Genomic DNA, 19,078 nt, shown 5'->3' with positions numbered 1-19,078 from the left:
TGTCTGCTGCCCAGGCCTTAAGCCACAGTGCCCTTCGGGTTACTGACGACAAACCCATGACACGAGCTGATAGTTTAATCACCTCTGTAACAATATCCATAAGGTACTCATTGGACAACCTCAAATTTTGGAATAGGAGGGACAGGCCTTTGTACTGGGTATCACCCAGACATTCTTCCAAGGTATTCAACCAAAGATTCTGAGCTTTCGCCACTGAAGCCCCGGCTAATGCAGCTTTAGCCTGAAAACCTGCTGCCTGATAGGCCCTTCTGCTGGAAGTTTCAGCTCTCTTATCCATAGGGTCTTTCAGACCCGAAATTTCCCCAATAGGCAAGGTAGTTTTTTTAGACAATTGAGCAACTTGTACATCAACTACCGGTAAATCTTCCAATTTATCTTCTTTTAAAATGACTGGAGATAAAGGCCCTTTTTTCTGGGTTCTTCCATTCCCTGGAAATTAAATCCAGCATATTTTGTTGGATTGGAAGAGCTTTACTCCTGGTTTTATCTACCGTCTCATCAGAAAGGACCATAGACACCTCTTTAATAAAGTTCCTCAGCTCGTCACGAGGAAACCCCACCTCGTTATCAGAAGAGTCGCTAGAGGATTCTGAATCCGAAAAGGAACATTCCCCTGAAGAGAGTTCTGAGCCCGATGGTGTCCTCTTCCTTTTAGCTCTCTGCTTAGTAGCTTTAACTGGAGAAGTGTGAGCTGTTTCTTTAAAAGACTCAAAGGTCTGGGCTAGATTATCCTGAAACCAAGACCAATTAATTATTTCTTTCAGATGCTTGCCCTAAGGGAAGAGTACATCCCTATTGTACTGCCACCATATGCCAGGAAAAACGGTAATTACTATGCATTATTGTGCAGCCAAGCTATATTAAAAAAAAAAAAAAAAAAAAAAAAAATGAAATAAAAACGTAACACGATAAATCAAAACAAGCATATGCTTTTTTTTCCCCCTAGAAATCATAGATAGCTTTACTATAGGCGCCATTTCCATAAATTGGGAATTAAAGAGAACAGAATAAAAGCCCCTTTTTCCCCAAAGCAAGAAAAAGCAAATCCATTCAGATACAAGTGAAATAATGGACCCACAGTCACATCCCCAGAGTCACCAGCTGGCTGTTGTCCCTTTGCTCCTGACTCCGAATGCTCACTCTTGTAATGTCTAGCCAACCTTTCGTCAGTGACAAACACATCCATACACACCGGACAGATGAATCCCTGTGGAACAACAACTTTTAAAGCATGTTCAATTATCCCATAGCACACAAAGCTTTAATAAAATATCTATATGTTGCATGTTTAGGACATAATTAAGTTGTTTTGGTGCTAAGAGCATATCCCTTTTCTCTGAGAAATACCAATGAATACATTTTAAAAGTGAGTTAGCACACCAATATGGGGGGGGAAAACTGATCTAAAACTTAAAGGACCACTATAGGCACCTGGACCACTTCCGCTCAATGAAGTGGTATCTGTGCCAGGGCCCCCTAGTTTTAACCCTGCAGCTGAAAACATAGCAGTTTCAGAAAAACTGCTATGTTTACACTGCAGGATTAATCCAGCCCTGACAGCCACTAGAGTCTGCTTCCGCGATTTACACTGAGTAAATCGCACTTATCTTAAGCGCACTTATGTGACGTCCTCACAGAGTCCAGCATCAGATAAGAACCCCATAGGAAAGCATGGAGTAATGCTTTCCTATGGGCGGGTTTGCATGCACGGGCACCTCAGGAGTAGAGGACACCAGCACCGAGGGAGTCCGGCGCAAGATTAAAGTAAGTGGCTGAAGGGGTTTTAATCCCTCCAGCGCCGAGGGAGGGGGGCTCTCCAAGACAAACAGGTTTGTTTTCCTGGCACTATAGGATCCCTTTAATAAAACTTTAAAAAAAAGGTATCTGCACATATAATTCTGATAGGTATCAGGACAATATCAGATTTACTTGCATGGTCTATCTTTTTGCAGAGTGACTCTCTCAAATAAGTTTTATTAAGTATAAAAGAGAGGGAGGCTAAAGTGTTAAACTAGTCAGCACTGATGCCCCCTAGCAGGTTACAGAGGAACTCAAGGGCTTGTACCCTAAATAATGAGATAAATAAATAGTGGAATGGAGTAGAAATTACCACTCACATTAATGTGGGTGGTCCCCACCCCATAAAGGAGAACCGCCAAAGAATTAAAATGTCATATTCGTGGTATTAAGCCTTTACTGATTTAAAGGGCCGAAAAGAAAAAAATACAAAAAGTATAGAAAATAGATAAATGGAATGCGCAAACCCAAGTGATATAAGTAAATAGATAAATCAAAGTAATAAACCTTAAAATGCTGGGAGAAAAGACTTGAATGCCAAATTTCTATATCAGGAACTCTCAGTTTATAGCCTTAAATGAATCAATAGATAGGTGGGTGCCTCTAATATAAACGGATAGTACTAAGGTCTGAGGGGGAAAGGAGACTTTAGAAAGCAAAATAAGGATGCAGATCCCGTTGCATCTATAACTTTCTAGTGTAACTACTAAAGGATACAAATAGTTACACAAGGTAAAGTATTTGATACATAGTTTTATTAAATTTTAGATCTATTTTTTCCAACGCATTGGTGTGCTAACTTACTTTAAAAATATTGAACTCTTTAGTCTTTTGTACAGATATATTACATAATTTTACATTTTCTTAAAGGGAAAGCTCCTCAAATTTAAACTTTTTTTAATGAATACATTTGGATGAAAACATGTCAATAGTAGCAATGAGAAAGACAGCTACAGCAGGTGTTCCCTCTTTAAAACCTTCAATTTTCAAAGGTCTTGGCATTCGGCATCATCATGCACAGAGTTATAGAGCCCAACGTTTCTCTAGGTTAACCACTGGACTGGCAGATTACAGAGAATGATGTGCGTGCTCTTCAGGTCCCCTATACTTCTCTATGAGAATCATTGGACAGGATCAGAATTCATCTGGACTGATGACCTCACTGTGGTCAGATCGGGCAACAGCAAAAAGTCTCGATGTTGGACTACATGTAAGTTTAGTTACTTGATGCTACTTGTTTTTATTATTTTAATTTTTTTAATTTTTTTTAAAGCAAGGAGAGACTCATGATCTAAACAAAAACCACACCTCTGTATTTCTTTTTAATGTTAAAATCTTCCTTTAAAGGAATATATAATTGACTAGTGGTCAGGGGATGCTCTGCCTGTAAATTTTAAAAGGGCCATAGTTTTCTTAATGTTAATTTAGGTGGTTTTGCATATTTTTTTATCCATTATATATGATGTGTTTTTTTCTGTTCCTAAAAAAGTTTACCAATTACCAAAAGTGTATGGGTAATCCAACACTGAAACAGACTGCTAACTGCAGCCCGATCCCCTCTTGCTAAGGTCATCAAGACAGAAGCATTGCATAAACACCCAGCATCAGTATACTGTGGATGCGGACGACAGAAGGAAAATAGATTCAGTTATTAAATCTATTTAACATGAAACCCCTGAAGGCTAACTGACTGACCGTCATTAGACCTTGTGCTTTCATAAAAAAAGGCAAGTGCTGTTTTTTGGAAACTGCAAGTCTGCAGAGAATCATCTATGCAATAACCTATGACTATTCCATGCATTATAGAAAGTGATTTTGATGCTTAGACTATCCCTTTAAAATTGAGACCATTAAACTGGATTTGAAGTATGAGGAGCCCATGGTATCTCAATATGGTTGCTTCCAGTAACTTGTTTGATAACGGAAGAAGAGTGAGGATAGAATAACCATGCTAAGGAGCATGATCTGGAACCCTCTTAAAGATCTCCAGAAACTCCAGTAGCAAAAAAAGGGATGGTTTCCTCCAAAAAGATAATGTTTTGAATGCTGTAAACAATTTTCTTAATCAATGGGGAAGGTAAGGCATAGTGATTGACAGAGACAATGTGGTGGCTACGCTAGTACATCAAGATAATAATTGATAGACCATGTATGTCGCTCACAGGTTCAAAAGACAGGCTTAAAAACTAGTGAGGGGTTTGTTTATGTTCATTAAACAATGAACCAGTGCTCATATATTTGAACTAAGCTACAACATATAAATACAGCTGTGTTTCAGAATATAATTTTGGAAAACAGTAGAGACTGTATTTGATGGTGTCTCAACCCAAGTTTTGCACCGGGTGGTGTTTCATGCCTAACAAAAGTTCTCTGGTTCATGTACCCGTCTAAAGGAGTTCAACTCAAATGGGATGTCTTAAGGTCCAATCTAAAATATGTAATAAGAGCCTGCCAAAATATTTATACAAAATTAAGAAAGATTACATTCTCTCACTGCTCATAAGAGAATGCAAAATATGAAGTGAAAGATTTCCTCCCCACTTACCCTATGAAAATCCAATAACGTTATGGTAATCAAAACCGTCTTCAAACATATTGCAAATTCTTGTACGGAACTATTAAAGCTAAACAATGTGCCAAAACTGTTGAACTGAGTCAGACATATATCACTCTAATTCACAATTTCAGAGAAATAAAGGATATTTTCCACATTCAGCTATTTTGTCTGAACATTTGCAAAAACAAACTAAACTTTCAAAAAAGAATAATACCGTATATACTCGAGTATAAGCCGACCCGAATATAAGCCGAGGCCCCTAATTTTACCCCAAAAAATTGGGAAAACTTATTGACTCGAGTATAAGACTAGGGTGGGAAATGCAGCAGCTGCTGGTAAATTTCTAAATAAAATTAGATCCTTAAAAAATTATATTAATTGAATATTTATTTACAGTGTGTGTATATAATGAATGCAGTGTGTGTATGAGAATACAGTGTGTGTATGAGAATGCAGTGTGTGTATGAGAATGCAGTGTGTGTATGAGAATGCAGTGTGTGTATGAGAATGCAGTGTGTGTATGAGTGCAGTGTGTGTATGAGTGCAGTGTGTGTATGAGTGCAGTGTGTGTGTATGAGTGCAGTGTGTGTGTATGAGTGCAGTGTGTGTGTATGAGTGCAGTGTGTGTGTATGAGTGCAGTGTGTGTGTATGAGTGCAGTGTGTGTGTATGAGTGCAGTGTGTGTGTATGAGTGCAGTGTGTGTGTATGAGTGCAGTGTGTGTGTATGAGTGCAGTGTGTGTGTATGAGTGCAGTGTGTGTATGAGTGCAGTGTGTGTATGAGTGCAGTGTGTGTGTGTGAGCAGTGTGTGTGTGTGAGTGCAGTGTGTGTGTGTGAGTGCAGTGTGTGTGTGTATGAGTGCAGTGTGTGTGTGTATGAGTGCAGTGTGTGTGTATGAGTGCAGTGTGTGTGTGTGTGTGTATGAGTGCAGTGTGTGTGTGTGTATGAGTGCAGTGTGTGTGTGTGTATGAGTGCAGTGTGTGTGTGTGTATGAGTGCAGTGTGTGTGTGTATGAGTGCAGTGTGTGTGTGTGTATGAATGCAGTGTGTGTGTGTATGAATGCAGTGTGTGTATGTGTGTGTGTGTAATGCAGAGTGTGATGCAGAGCCTTGGTGGGGGGTGGGCATTTTTATTTTTTAATTATTATTTTAATATTTTTTTTGTTTCATTACATTTTTTTATTATTATTATTTTTTTATTTTATTATAATTTTTTATTTAATTATTATTTTTATTTTATTATTTGTATTTTTTTTTATTATTATTGCTATATATAAATTTTTTCGTCCCCCCTCCCTGCTTGCTAGCTGGCCAGGGAGGGGGGCTCTCCTTCCCTGGTGATCCAGTGGATGGGCACTGTGTAGGAGGGGGCTGTGGGGGCTGCAGAGAGATGTTACTTACCTTTCCTGCAGCTCCTGTCAGCTCTCTCCTCCTCCGCCGGTCCGTTCAGCACCTCGGTCAGCTCCCAGTGTAAATCTCGCGAGAGCCGCGGCTCTCGCGAGATTTACACTGTGAGCTGACAGAAGAGCTGAACGGACCGGCGGAGGAGGAGAGAGCTGACAGGAGCTGCAGGAAAGGTAAGTAACATCTATCTGCAGCCCCCACAGCCCCAGTCTGTATTATGGCAATGCAAATTGCCATAATACAGACAATTGACTCGAGTATAAGCCGAGTTGGGGTTTTTCAGCACAAAAAATGTGCTGAAAAACTCGGCTTATACTCGAGTATATACGGTACATTAAAAAAAAAAAAATAATAATAATAATCTAAAACCAATAGGTGTGATAGGTCAACAAAACTAATTTGTGCCCAAAATACTGTGGTAATGAAGATCTTCCATGCGTTATTTTATAACAAATACAAAATAGAAGTCAGAAGGGCAATAATTAGGATATGACTTTTTTAGGATTTGGAACATCGCACATTTTTTTTTTAATTTAAGATTCTACAATAGGAAATCAGCTTCAGAAAATTGGACCCATAATTTGGAAAAAAGTGTCAGCAAAGAGTTAATGGTGACTTGATATAGAAAATAAACAACAATAATAAATTAATTATTAATCAGTTTTGGTGTATAGATCATGCCTCTGAAGTGTCACTGCCTAATTCTCTGTCATTTAAGAGTTAATACCTCCCGTGGCTGTGACTGACAACCTGCATGAACACAAAATTGTTTCATTTTCTATCAGATGTAAACTTGCTTTAGTTGTTTATCAGGAGGTAAGAAATTCTAAAATAAACAGAATGTGCACTAAAGGAAGTGTAACATTAGAGGACTTTACAGCAATTGTTTAGTGTGCACATAACCGGCAGTTAGGTGTGACTACGGCTGCATAAACAAAGTGATTTAAAGGGATACTGTAGTGCCAGGAATACAAAGCTGTATTCCTGGCACTACGGATCCCTCTGCCATCCCCCTGCGCTACCGATCCCTCTGCCTCCCCCTTCTACCCAGTCAATAAAGGATTACAAACCCTTTATACTTACTTTATTCCAGTGCCGATGTGCCTCAGCACTGGGTTGAAGCACCGCCCCCTCTGTCCTGGGACAAGCGCGCATTGCTTTCCTATGGGGGAAAATCTGACACTGGAAAGATCCTGCAGAGCGTATGTCCAGCATCAGATAACGGACCAAAAGTCTGTTACATTGCAGCACTAAGTGCAAAGGGACACAGCACCCAGACCACTTCAAGGAGCTGAAGTGGTCTGGGTGTCTACAGTGTCCCTTTAACTCCTAAACGGCTGAGAATTGAGCAGCGAGACTTCAGGAACATGATCTATGCACCAAAACTGCTTCATTAAGCAGTTTTGGTGACTATAGTGTCTTTTTAACCTAACATTACAGGAGCAGAGTTTTGGGGATGTTTACTAAATGTATCCATGTGTATTTTATTATAATGCAACTAAACTGTGAATTGAAGGAAATTCAAAGCAGATATAAAATTTAGGTCAATACATAACACTATGGTTTTCTAAACACATTCATTATAGTTTATTCAATTAAAAGGAGCCTATAATCCAGACAACAATAATATTTTTAGGGAACTATTAATCCCCTCCAAGCACATTTAGTTAGTTAGTCTCTATGACCTTCCCTGCTTTTGTGCAGGAAGTGAACCAGGGAAGAATGCAGAGACTAACGGTTATAAAATACTGTCTGACCAATGGTGCATGTACAGTCATGGGAAAAAGAAAGTACTCCATCTTTGAATTCTATGGTTTTACATATCGGAACATAACAATCATCTGTTCCTTAGCAGGTCTTAAAAAAAGGTAAATACAATCTCAGATGAACAACACATGTCATATTACACCATGTCATTATTTATTTAACAAAAATAAATCTAAAATTGAGAAGCAATGTGTGAAAACCCAAGTACACCCTTACTGCTTCCATAGGAATTACGAGACTAAGTAGCAGTCAATCTTCCCTGGTGTGGACATCACAGAAAATTTAGTCCGAGGTAAGACCTTGCAATGCTCAAAGAAATTGCAAAAAAAAACAAGACTTGCATCTCAGGCTTTACAGGCCTCTGTTAGCATGTTGAATATTAAATATTAAAGTTCATGACAGTACAATTAGAAAAAGATGGGACAAATATGGTTTGTTTGGAAGGGTTAACAAAACAAAGCTTAAGTTTGCAAAGTTGCATCTGAATAAAGCCTTTGGACAGACGAGACCAAAGTGGAGATGTTTGGCCATAATGCACTGTGCCACATTTGACGAAAACCCAACACAGCACATCAGCACAAACACCTCATACCAACTGTCAAGCACGGTGGTGGAGGGATGATAATTTTGGCTTGTTTTGCAGCCACAGAACCGGAGAACCTTCATTGATTCGATAATGAACTCCTCTGTATACTAAAGTATTCTAGAGTCAAATGTGAGACAGTTAAAGCTTGGCTGAAACTGGGTCATGCAACAGAACAATGATCCCAAGCACACCAGGAAATCTACAACAGAATGTCTAAAAAGGAAAAGAATCAAGGTGTTGCAATGTCTCAGTCAAAGTCCAGACCCCAACTCGATTGAAACGCTGTGGTGGGAGCTGTGCATAAACAAATGCCAGCATACCTCAATGAACTGAAGCAACATTGTAAAGAAGAGTGGGCAAAAAATCCTCCACAACGCTGTAAGAGACTGGTAAAGTCTCACGATTACTTCAAGTTATTGCTGCTGAAGGTGGTTCTACAAGATACTGAGTCATAGGGTGTCCTCAGTTTTCCACACATGGCTTCTTTACTACGGCTTTATTTTTTTAACTCATGACAGTAGAATAAGTAATTATAAGACCTGCTAAGGAATAGATGATTGTTATTATGTCCTGATATGTTAAACCATACAGTTCAAAGAGTGTGTACTTTCTTTTTCCCATGACTGTATATGGCTGAACCATTCAGCTTTCAGATTATTTTTAACATAGAGTTAATAAAAAATAAATAAATAATATATATATATATATATATATATATATATTATTTATATAGTTTCTTTCAAAGTTTGATTGAAGGATTATATTAAAAAAATGTTTTGAGGCGACAGTTGTTCTTTAATAAAGTTTACTTAGCTATTTTAAATCAACATTTTTACAATCTCCACTAAAAATAGTAAACCCAATAAAACAGAGATGAGGTATCTATTTCACAGACCTCTTTAAGAAATGATACATTGGGAGTTTGTTCAGACTCTCTACTTTTACTACATAAATCTCCAAGCCGGGATTAATAATTGTATTTAAAAACAAAACAAAAAATGCAATCTAATTGTGAATTATGGCAGCCATCACTAAAGGCAGCTATACTGGTTGGCAAGTTTGCAAACAGGTCAGGGTCCTATTTATTTATTTATTTAATTGTTGTTGCTGCAGCTGCTATACTTTTGGAATCACACAAAACAAACAGGAATATTGTTTCCGCGATTCTATATAGAGTTATAGTTTAATTTTAGGGGCATGATGTGGTCCTCAAACACAACAGTGAAACACAGAAACAATGAGTAACCTTTCCTAAAATATCATACAAAAACAATGGTTACTGTAATCAGGCAGCCAATAAATCGCTCCTCCCGCATGCTTGGAAATGACAGTAAATCCTGAATGCCATCAAATATGTTCAGTTACCTCTGAAGTATTTTCATTGTTAACAGTGCTTCCTGGGGTTGCAGAAGATTCGGACTCTGAGTTCTGAGAACCAACTCTCCCTGGAGTCTAAAACAAACGAAAGAAGAAAACTAAATATTATCACAGTCCAAAAATCCAACTCCCAAAACATACAGTCTGAATTTTAGCCAGGTTTGCAAGATGAGCAACTCAGTGAATTACTGACTTATGAGAAGTGGGATTTCCAGTGTGCAATCTGTATAGAAAGCAGTGAAATTCCATCTAGAATTGTGTTTTCTTACAAATCTAATAAAACCTTAAAGTGGGTTTCCATCACTTTTCAAATTATCTATTTGAACTGTACACATGCGCAGCCATTAGAGACATATATGGAAGCCATAGGCCCTCTCTGATCAGATGCGAGGATCACTATAAAACAGACTTAGGAATGTGTATACTGAACACCAACCACATGCAGTTTTATTATCTGCTTTTATTCAAGAAGCAACATTTAATATAAAAGGATGTTGTTTCAACATTTTACAAAGCAACACACATTTTTTATTTTCTAATTATTTTACAAAAATGTAAGAAGCAAAATCTACAGTGCTTTTTGGTCAATGGCAACATCTGCAAAAGCAAACATCCCAAAGATGAAATGTTCAGGGACTGGTTAAGGGAGGAGATAATGTAAACTTGTACTAGCCTGATGATACAACAGCAAAATCCCTGACTTTGAACACAAAATGTACTAGAAAGAAATGATGTTGTTTGAAGGCAAAGGGTGATTTTTCTCCTGTTCACTCATTCTGTAATTTTGTTATTTCATAGAAATGTTATTAGTTGGGGGGGCGTGGTTTCGGCTCCGTCTAAAATGGCCGCGTGAGAGAAGTGCTCCGCTCACCTACACCCCCGATATAGCTTTTTACAGCGACAACTCAGCTTTCATGGGGCGCACTAAACGCCCTGAGCATCCCCAGACCCCAGGGAACCCCCAGCAAGGCCCCCTGGACGGTTTCTTACAGCCACAGCCCGGGGCGAGCGGCGACCCCGCAACACCCAAGATGGCGTCGGCCCCAGCACAAGGCCCGACACATGCTGCCCTGGAGAGGATTGAAAATTCCCTCCGGGATCTAACTGCTGCTATGGTCACTAAAACCGACCTCCAAGCGGTGGCCACTAACCTGCAGGATGCCTTGCGGACGGAGGTGGCTGGGCTCCGCGCCGAACTCACGACGCATGCAGGCCGCATTACCGCACTGGAGGAAGCAGATGTGGCTATGACGACCCGCATAACATCCACGGACACCGCGCTCGCCAGGCAAGGCGAGATGATCCTATCTATGCGCCGCCACCTCGAAGACGTGGATAACCGAGGTAGGCGATGTAACATCCGCGTGCGCGGTGTACCAGAAGCGGAGGGGACAGAGGAGGCTGCGGACACTCTCAGGGAGCTCTTCCACTCCATTATGCAGGTTACCCCACCACCACCAATCCTCTTTGAAAGAGCGCATAGGGCGCTGCGCCCCAGGAACGCAGAGGACGGCCCGAGGGACCTCATTTGCTGTGTGAGCTCTTTCCCGGTGAAGAACGCCATCATGCTTAAAGCCCGGGAACGAGCTTTTTGGCCCTTCAGAGGAGCCCAAGTTGCACTCTTTAACGACCTGTCTCCTATCACCCTGGAGGCCAGGCGAGCACTCCGACCTATTACAGCGACACTGCGGGAACACAATGTGACTTACAAATGGGGCTTCCCCTTCGCCCTGATGGCACGACATCAGAACCGGTGGGTTACTCTGAGATGGCCTGAGGAAGTCCCGCGTTTTCTGGGGGAATTGGGCCTTCCGCCTCAGCCAGTCACCAACTGGATTTTGGGCCCGCTGGGGCCGCCACCGAGACCGCAGAGAGAACCCAGACAACGATCGGCTGGAGCTTCCTATGCCCCCCGGACTGGCAGACATAGAGACCCAACGTCCCCGGAGGAATAATCACGCTCCCCTGAACTTCCCATGGTACAACACCCACTACTCTAAGTGATGAAACCCTGATGCTGGACGACGGAGACGGTTTCCGACCTCGTTATCTCTAGATGAGTGAGTTTCACACGACAGACTTTGAGGTACTGTGGGGCCCCCTCTTTTCCCTGACATCTTGGGAGGGGGGTTATTGGGACATATGGGCTCTTGACTGGGTCCTCTACCGCTGTGATTCCCGTAATTAATTGCCTTATGCTATGGCATCCCTGGCCCCATGATTTGTGACACTACCTGCATACGTGCATGTTGAACCTTTGGGCGGGGGGATTGGGGGGGGGGGGTGATGCGGACTGTTACCCCTGAAATTCCTCTATGAACAACACGGACTTGTGGGACACTGGCTCTTACCCGGTCTATGGGATGGGTGTGGATTCGGGGGGGGGGGGCGGGGGAGGGGTTGTGGGACGTATTCTATGCACTGTTTGCCGTTTTCCATAGAGGGTCACCTGTTGTTGTACTTAACTGTATATTACCGCGGGGTTTAGTATGTACAAGTGTCAAAATGGATGGCCTGCTCCGCACTCACACCCTACTCCTGGGACATACATACCCATAACTAATTTGTGGGGGACCGGCTTGCGGCTCCTGCCTCGCTCCTTTCTCCCCCCCCCCCCTCTTTCCCCTCCCTCCCCCCCCCTGTGTCTCTTTTCCCATCCCCCCCTCCTCTCCCCTTCCCCCCCCCCCTTCTCTCCCTCTCTCTCCCACCCCTCTTTCCCCACCCCCTCCTTCCCATTTCCTCCTGCCCCCCCCCGCTCCCCCGGCTCCCTCTCCGGGTGCGTGCGGCAGCCCCCCAGTCCCCCTCCGCCCGGACACGCACATGGGATTGCGGGGTTATCAGACCCATTTGTTCGTCCCGGGGTGTATTTGCCTGTTAGCCCCTACCCGGGAGCGCCCCCTCTCGCGCGTGTGTATTCCCACCCCCCCGCTTGCCCCCGCTCCCTCTCTGATGCGGGGCGAGCTGGGGGAGGGGAACCGCGGTGGGGGAGCGTACTTAAAAATGTTAACACTGTTTTAAGGTTTGATAAACTTGTTTTGCCGTATTAAGTGTTGCATGGATCACTACATATGCACGTGGTTATTTTTTGGTTTTGCTTTCCATAGACTCATCCCCCCTCACAACCCGGGGATCTGACATATGTAAAATGTTTAGTAATCCACAATATGATCGTTAGCAGTCCCGCAAGGGGCGGACCAATGGGATAGGTGGGAGGACTAGAAGGAGGTGCTTTATGCTGGGGCTGTACCTGGGGACACGGGATAGCTTTGGAATTTACTGATTAGCCTGGACACTTGTATTTATTGCCTAACCTACTTAACGATTACTGTCCGTGGGCTCCTTCATCACTTGCCCAATAGGCCATTCACACTGCCCACTAACTCTCAACACGGGGGATAGGTTGAGGCGGGTGCTGACTATCCTCTCGTGGGAAATCCTTTGAGCGGAGCCTGAACCGTGCTTCCACATAAATACACTCGTGCTAAAGGTGGTGCGGCCGCGCAACGGGTACTTTAATCTCCTGGGCTGGTACCGGAGTGAAGACCCATTGACGTCGGTTGCTGCACGAGACTACCCTCCTCCACCTTGGTGGGGGGTATAGATTTGGGATAGATCCCAAATTCTGTGAGGGTATCGACAATAGGGATACTTACCTCCTTTTAATCTCCTTACAGACGACTGGACCTGTACCTCGGGCCCCTGGACGAACCTGCTCCTACACTCACTTTACCTATCTCTGATCTCCTCTCTTCCCCCTATCCGTTCCCTCATACCACCCCCTTCTCTTTTTTCTCCCTCTTTTCTCTCCTCTTCCCCCTCCCTCCTTCCCTCCTGCATTGGATTGCCTGGCGTGTGGACTGGTTGCTTCTCACTGACCCACATTCCCGACGATACTGGGCACTATGGCCTACCGCGCAGCACCCCTGAAGGTTGTCACGCAGAACTGTAGGGGACTTAACATCCCCGAACGCAGGACGCACCTGCTGAGGGAACTACAACGAAAGCGGGTGTCAATCGCCCTGTTACAAGAAACACATTTTAAGGAAGGGTCACAACCCAGATTACGCAACCGACACTATGCTACCAACTACTTTTGCAATCATCCCGCATCGCATAAGACCGGTGTAGCCATTCTACTGGCGACCAACCTGGGATTTGAAGAACTCGACCGTGTACAGGACTCAATGGGGAGGTACCTCTTCCTTAAAGGGGTCATCGCGGACAAAATCTATACCATAGCCTCCATTTATGTACCTAATAAGAGGCAAGCTCCTTTCCTCCGCAACGCCCTCCAGCAATTGGAGGATTTCTCCGATGGAATCCTAATAGTAGGAGGCGATTTTAACGCCCCACTGGACCCGACGTTGGATTCTTCCACGGGTCACAGTTGCATATCGCAGCGCCATATTAGGTCCATTAGACAATCACTAGAGGCACTCAGATTAGTGGACTGCTGGAGGACATTGCACCCCTCGGTGAAGGATTACACCTACTTCTCGGCGCTTCATAACCGATACTCACGCATTGATTATCTTTTCCTTACTCAAGAGGGATTATCATGCTTACTTGGAACCGACATCACCCCTGCCACCTGGTCGGACCATGGATCTGTTACCATGGAATTGGCCTCCCCACTCTACAAACCAACAGGATGGACTTGGAGACTCAATGAGGCCCTGCTACTAGATATGGATACGAAGGACCAACTACATCAGGCACTAGAGCAGTACTTTAGGGAAAATGACACGACGGATGTCTCCCCGATCTCGCTCTGGGAGGCACACAAGAGCGTGATCCGCGGGACCTTCATACGTATCGCCTCGCAAAAACGGAAGGCTTTCATGTCCGAGCTGACTGAGCTACACCGCACCATCTCAGCACTGGAGCGCAGTCATAAGAGATCCCAATTGAATGCGGTCTATGGAGAACTGATGGAACATCGACGACAACTTAAAGCCCTCCTCTTGAAGAGACACCTCAGGTCTGTACAACGCTCTAAGGGCTTCTACTATGCCCACGCCAACAAAGGTGGCAAGTACCTTGCACGACTATTAAAAGGCCCCATGCCCCTTAGGCAAATTCGACAGGTCCGCTTGACCTCCGGGGAGATATCTCCCTTCCCGGAAAAGATTGCGGAGGAATTCAGGCGGTTTAATGAAAAACTGTATAATCTATATCCACCTAAAGGGGAAGCTGAGACTGAGATGCACCGCTCGATGGTTCAGGATTATCTGTCTGAAATGGGCATTCACAGACTGGAGCAAGACTCTGCGGCACTCTTGGGAGCTCCAATTGATGTTGCAGAAATAGCTGCGGCCTTGAAATCCTCTAAGACCGGTAAGGCACCAGGACCAGACGGCTTCTCTGTGGGGTACTATAAAAACTTCTCCGACATACTTTTACCACGACTCACTGATGCCCTCAACGCAGTTGGAGAGGGGGGACATTTGGGGAGGGAATCCGTAGCTGCTACCATCTCCGTACTCCTGAAACCTGGGAAGGATCCGTTACACTGCGGCAGTTACCGCCCAATCTCATTACTCAATGTGGATTCCAAACTGTTCACAAAAGTCCTGGCTACCCGTCTCAAATGCCTTCTACCCGAGCTGATTCACGAGGACCAGACAGGGTTCATACCGGGTAGGGAAGCCAGAGACAGCACCATGAGAGTATTCGCCATCCAGAGTCATGCTAGGAGACATAAGACCCGTTTGATGCTTCTCTCCACGGACGCGGAGAAGGCGTTTGATCGGGTCAACTGGTCATACCTTATGGAGATGCTGAGATGGCAGGGATGCGGTGAAAGGCTCCTCTCTTGGATATCTGCACTATATATGGACCCTCGAGCAACTGTGAGAATCAATGGGGCCACGACGACAGACTTCGCGATCCGTAATGGAACTAGGCAGGGATGCCCGCTCTCCCCACTGTTGTTCGCACTATACCTGGAACCCCTCTTACAAGCTATCAGGCAAAGCCCGGACATCAAGGGCTATGAGTGGGAAGGAGTGCACCATAAGGTGGCAGCTTACGCCGATGACCTCCTCTTTTTTGTCTGCAATCCCCGAACGACATTACCTTGCCTCCTCACAGAACTTGACAGATTCGGACGCCTATCTGGATTCAAACTCAACATCCCTAAATGTGAAGCACTAAACATCTCACTCCCCGCAGAGGAGGCCCGTTCCCTGGAATTGCAATTTGCGTTCCGCTGGTGCTCCAACAAAATGAAGTACCTAGGCGTCTGGGTGACTACAGACCCGGAGGATATATATGACTGCAACTTCACACCCCTCCTCAAGAACGTCCTGATGGACCTCTCCAACTGGTCCTACCCGCATATTACATGGCACGGCAGAGTTGCCGTACTTAAAATGAATGTCCTACCTAGGATCCTCTATCTCCTGCAAACAACGCCCGTTGCCATCCCGGAGTCTTTCTTCTCGACCCTAAAATCGGGAGTGCTTAAATATGTCTGGCGAGGCGGTCGACCTCGACTTCGGCATGATATCCTGTGCCGACCCAGGACACAAGGTGGTCTAGCGCTCCCTGATTTAAAAAAATATTATCAGGCCGCGGTAATGCAACGTGTTTTAGACTGGCATGTAACCTCGGCACCCAAACAATGGGTGACACTGGATAGGGGACTCATAGGCTCAACGCTGGAGGCCCAGGTATGGGGGAACCCCGGAAGACACATCACCCCGACTCGCACTGAGGGACTGGTCTCTCAAACCTTGATTGGTTGGCGAACACTGAGGAAGCAAGAACACATCTCCCCAACGCCTAGCCCAATGCTACCGATCACACATAATGTAGAGGTAGGAGGTGGACTCCCAGCGAGAGCATGGCCCATCGGGAGTGAACGTACGTATATACCCATACATACAATCCTCGCTGATGGGAAACTTCGGGATCTCCCTTCGCTGCTTGGAGACAGGCCCTGGACCCTTCTCTCCCAATTCCGTTACATGCAACTGAAACACTTCATTGCCTCCATCCCACACAATGCACGGTTGCACAGGGACCTCACATGGTTCGAAAGACTCTGCGACCAAGGACTAGATCTGGCCCACGCAATCTCGATACTTTATCAAAACCTATTAGTGGGAGGCACCCCCGCACCGTTGGCGTTTAAGAGGCAATGGGAAGGACAACTGGGGAAGGAACTTACCACCCAACAATGGGAATCCGCGTTGCTTTGGCAACATAAGAGCTCAATGAGTTCTTATTACCAAGAAATGAATTACAAGCTGATATCCCTGTGGTACCGGACACCGGCACTACTTCACCGAATCTTCCCATCAATCCCACCAGTGTGCTGGAGATGCCAGGAAGAACGCGGCACAGTACTACATATCTGGTGGGAATGCAAATTCATTACCCCATATTGGACCATGGTCAGGGCCGAGGTGACGCTCATCCTGAGGGACATACCCAATTGGACGGCGGAACTGGCCCTGCTACACGCCTCTACACAGCCCATACCAGTGTATAAAAAGTCGTTACTACGGCACTTGCTCAACGCCGCTAAGGCCAACATTCCAGCACATTGGAAAACAGCTACGGTGCCAACTAAACAAGAATGGATCCACCGGGTCGAAGATATTCAGGGGGCGGAGGAGGCACACGCCACCATCACTGGTCGGAGAGCCAGACACACCGACATGTGGATGCCCTGGTTTTACTATATTGCTCAGTATCGACAAGATGGAGACAATCAGAGACACACGGCACAGGCACCAATGCCCCCCCCTCCTAATTCCCTTTCCTTTCTTCTCCTCCTTCTGATCGCAGGGTCTCGAGGGACCTGAGATAGACACTGGACAGACTGAACTTATGCAGATAGGTGAAGCTCCATGACAACGGACAGAATAGAAACCACTGACTAGAAACCTACGAGTTAGGACTTGGCATTGGACGGAAGACTCTGGGGGTAGACATAGTCTTCAGAGACACTTACTGTACTGGACATTCCGAGATCTGACTACGCTCTGACTCAATTCCCTAGCATTCTGACATATGGACTGACAGAAATCCTACACGTGCACACGCAACAGTGAACACCGCCCATGACAGGAGGGATCAGGGACCCTTAGAACCATTTGGTGACTCAGCGCTATTGAGGCAGAGGTGCTCGGGGAACATGTTTTGGGCTCCGCCTTGGATGGGTATCGCGTGGGAGGGGTCAGCACTCGCATCTTAGTTTTCTACCTTTTAATTTGAGCATCTGGCCACTTATGGTGGGGGTGCCGGGTCATGGAGGTTCTGTAGGATAGGTCTCTCACATACCTTACCCAACGGGAGGTACTTCAACATCACTGAACAGATTATATCTCCCCCCCGGAGGTACCCCGGATTGCACCTGGGACCCTACCACCAATGATCCCACATATGTGGAAGACTTGCTGGTGTCATTGCCCATACGCTATCTCCCGGCCTTTGCTGACCCGACCCTGCATGGCTCTAAACTCGAGACTCACTGGTCTCCCTACCCTGACACTGTATTACACCCCGAACTAACCTCGACTATCTAAGGTAATAACTACCTATGTGACATATCCATCCCCTGTCCACCACAGGCAAGCGCCATCTGTATCCCATGTCTAGCCAGAAGTACATCAGGCCGTGGGTAAATACTTATATACACACAAATGCTACATGAAGGCACTCAATACTGGTCCCTGCCCTCTGCTTCCACAAATAAAGGGAAGTAATCACGGAATTTGTCAACCGAGGTCAATACTTTGTTCACCTGATTTTGTGATGTTTAACTGTACTTAAATTGTTTTACTCAGACTGCTCTGATACTAGAATATTCTATGCTGGCTTTATCTTGTTTTGGAAATTTTACGTTTTTGTCTGGCCTGCGAGCCACCTCTGTTGATTATACCATTTCAATAAACAGATTTACAAAAAAAAAAAAAAGAAATGTTATTAGTTTATTTACTATTTATTTATTTATTTATTTTTTAAAGCATTCTTCCTTTACTGCAGGGCAGGACATTACAAATGTGCTTGGAATCTAGGAACCAGCTAAACAAAAACAAAAATAGGAGCCAGGTTTTGTTTTGTTTTTTTGAAACTAACCAAGCTTCATTTTCAACAAGAAAAATAACATTATTAAAAGGGACACTGTAGTCACCAGAACCACTATAGCTTAATGTAGTCGTTATGGTGTCTATAGCCTGTCCCTCCATACTTTTTAATGTAAACACTGTCTTTTCAAGAAAATTCAGTGTTTACATTGCTGCATAGTAACAACTCACGTGGTAGTCAGTCAGATGGCCACTACAGTTGATTCCTGGGACAGTGTGCAGCACCTACGTTCAGCATGTCCTAGCTCTGCAGGAAGGTCCTGAATGTTCCCAAAGAGATGCATTGCTTCAACGCATCTCTATCAGGAGATGCTGATTATGCATGCGCAATAGCTTCTCAATGCTTTCCTATGGGGAAACCTTTCCTATGTGATCAAAGGGGGGCTGGTCATCTAAACAGACACACCCACTGAAAGTCACACCCACACACACACTCAGTCACTGACAAACTCACACCCACACACACAGTCAC

At 44.5% G+C, this 19,078-nt stretch overlaps 1 protein-coding gene across 1 annotated transcript in view; it reads right to left on the bottom strand.

Moving 5' to 3' along the window:
* The window catches only part of EEA1 (early endosome antigen 1), a 113,575-nt gene that overhangs the window by 82,210 nt on the left and 12,287 nt on the right, over positions 1–19,078 (bottom strand). The window contains exon 2 of the mRNA XM_063447099.1: positions 9,497–9,583. Coding sequence (XP_063303169.1) covers positions 9,497–9,583 — 87 coding nt within the window. The remainder of the gene's footprint in view (positions 1–9,496; positions 9,584–19,078) is intronic.

Source organism: Pelobates fuscus, chromosome 3 (genome assembly GCF_036172605.1).
Source record: "Pelobates fuscus isolate aPelFus1 chromosome 3, aPelFus1.pri, whole genome shotgun sequence".
Taxonomy (NCBI): Eukaryota; Metazoa; Chordata; class Amphibia; order Anura; family Pelobatidae; genus Pelobates; species Pelobates fuscus.
The sequence above is the reverse complement of the archived record's forward strand: the minus strand, read 5'-3'. Positions and strand labels throughout refer to the sequence as shown.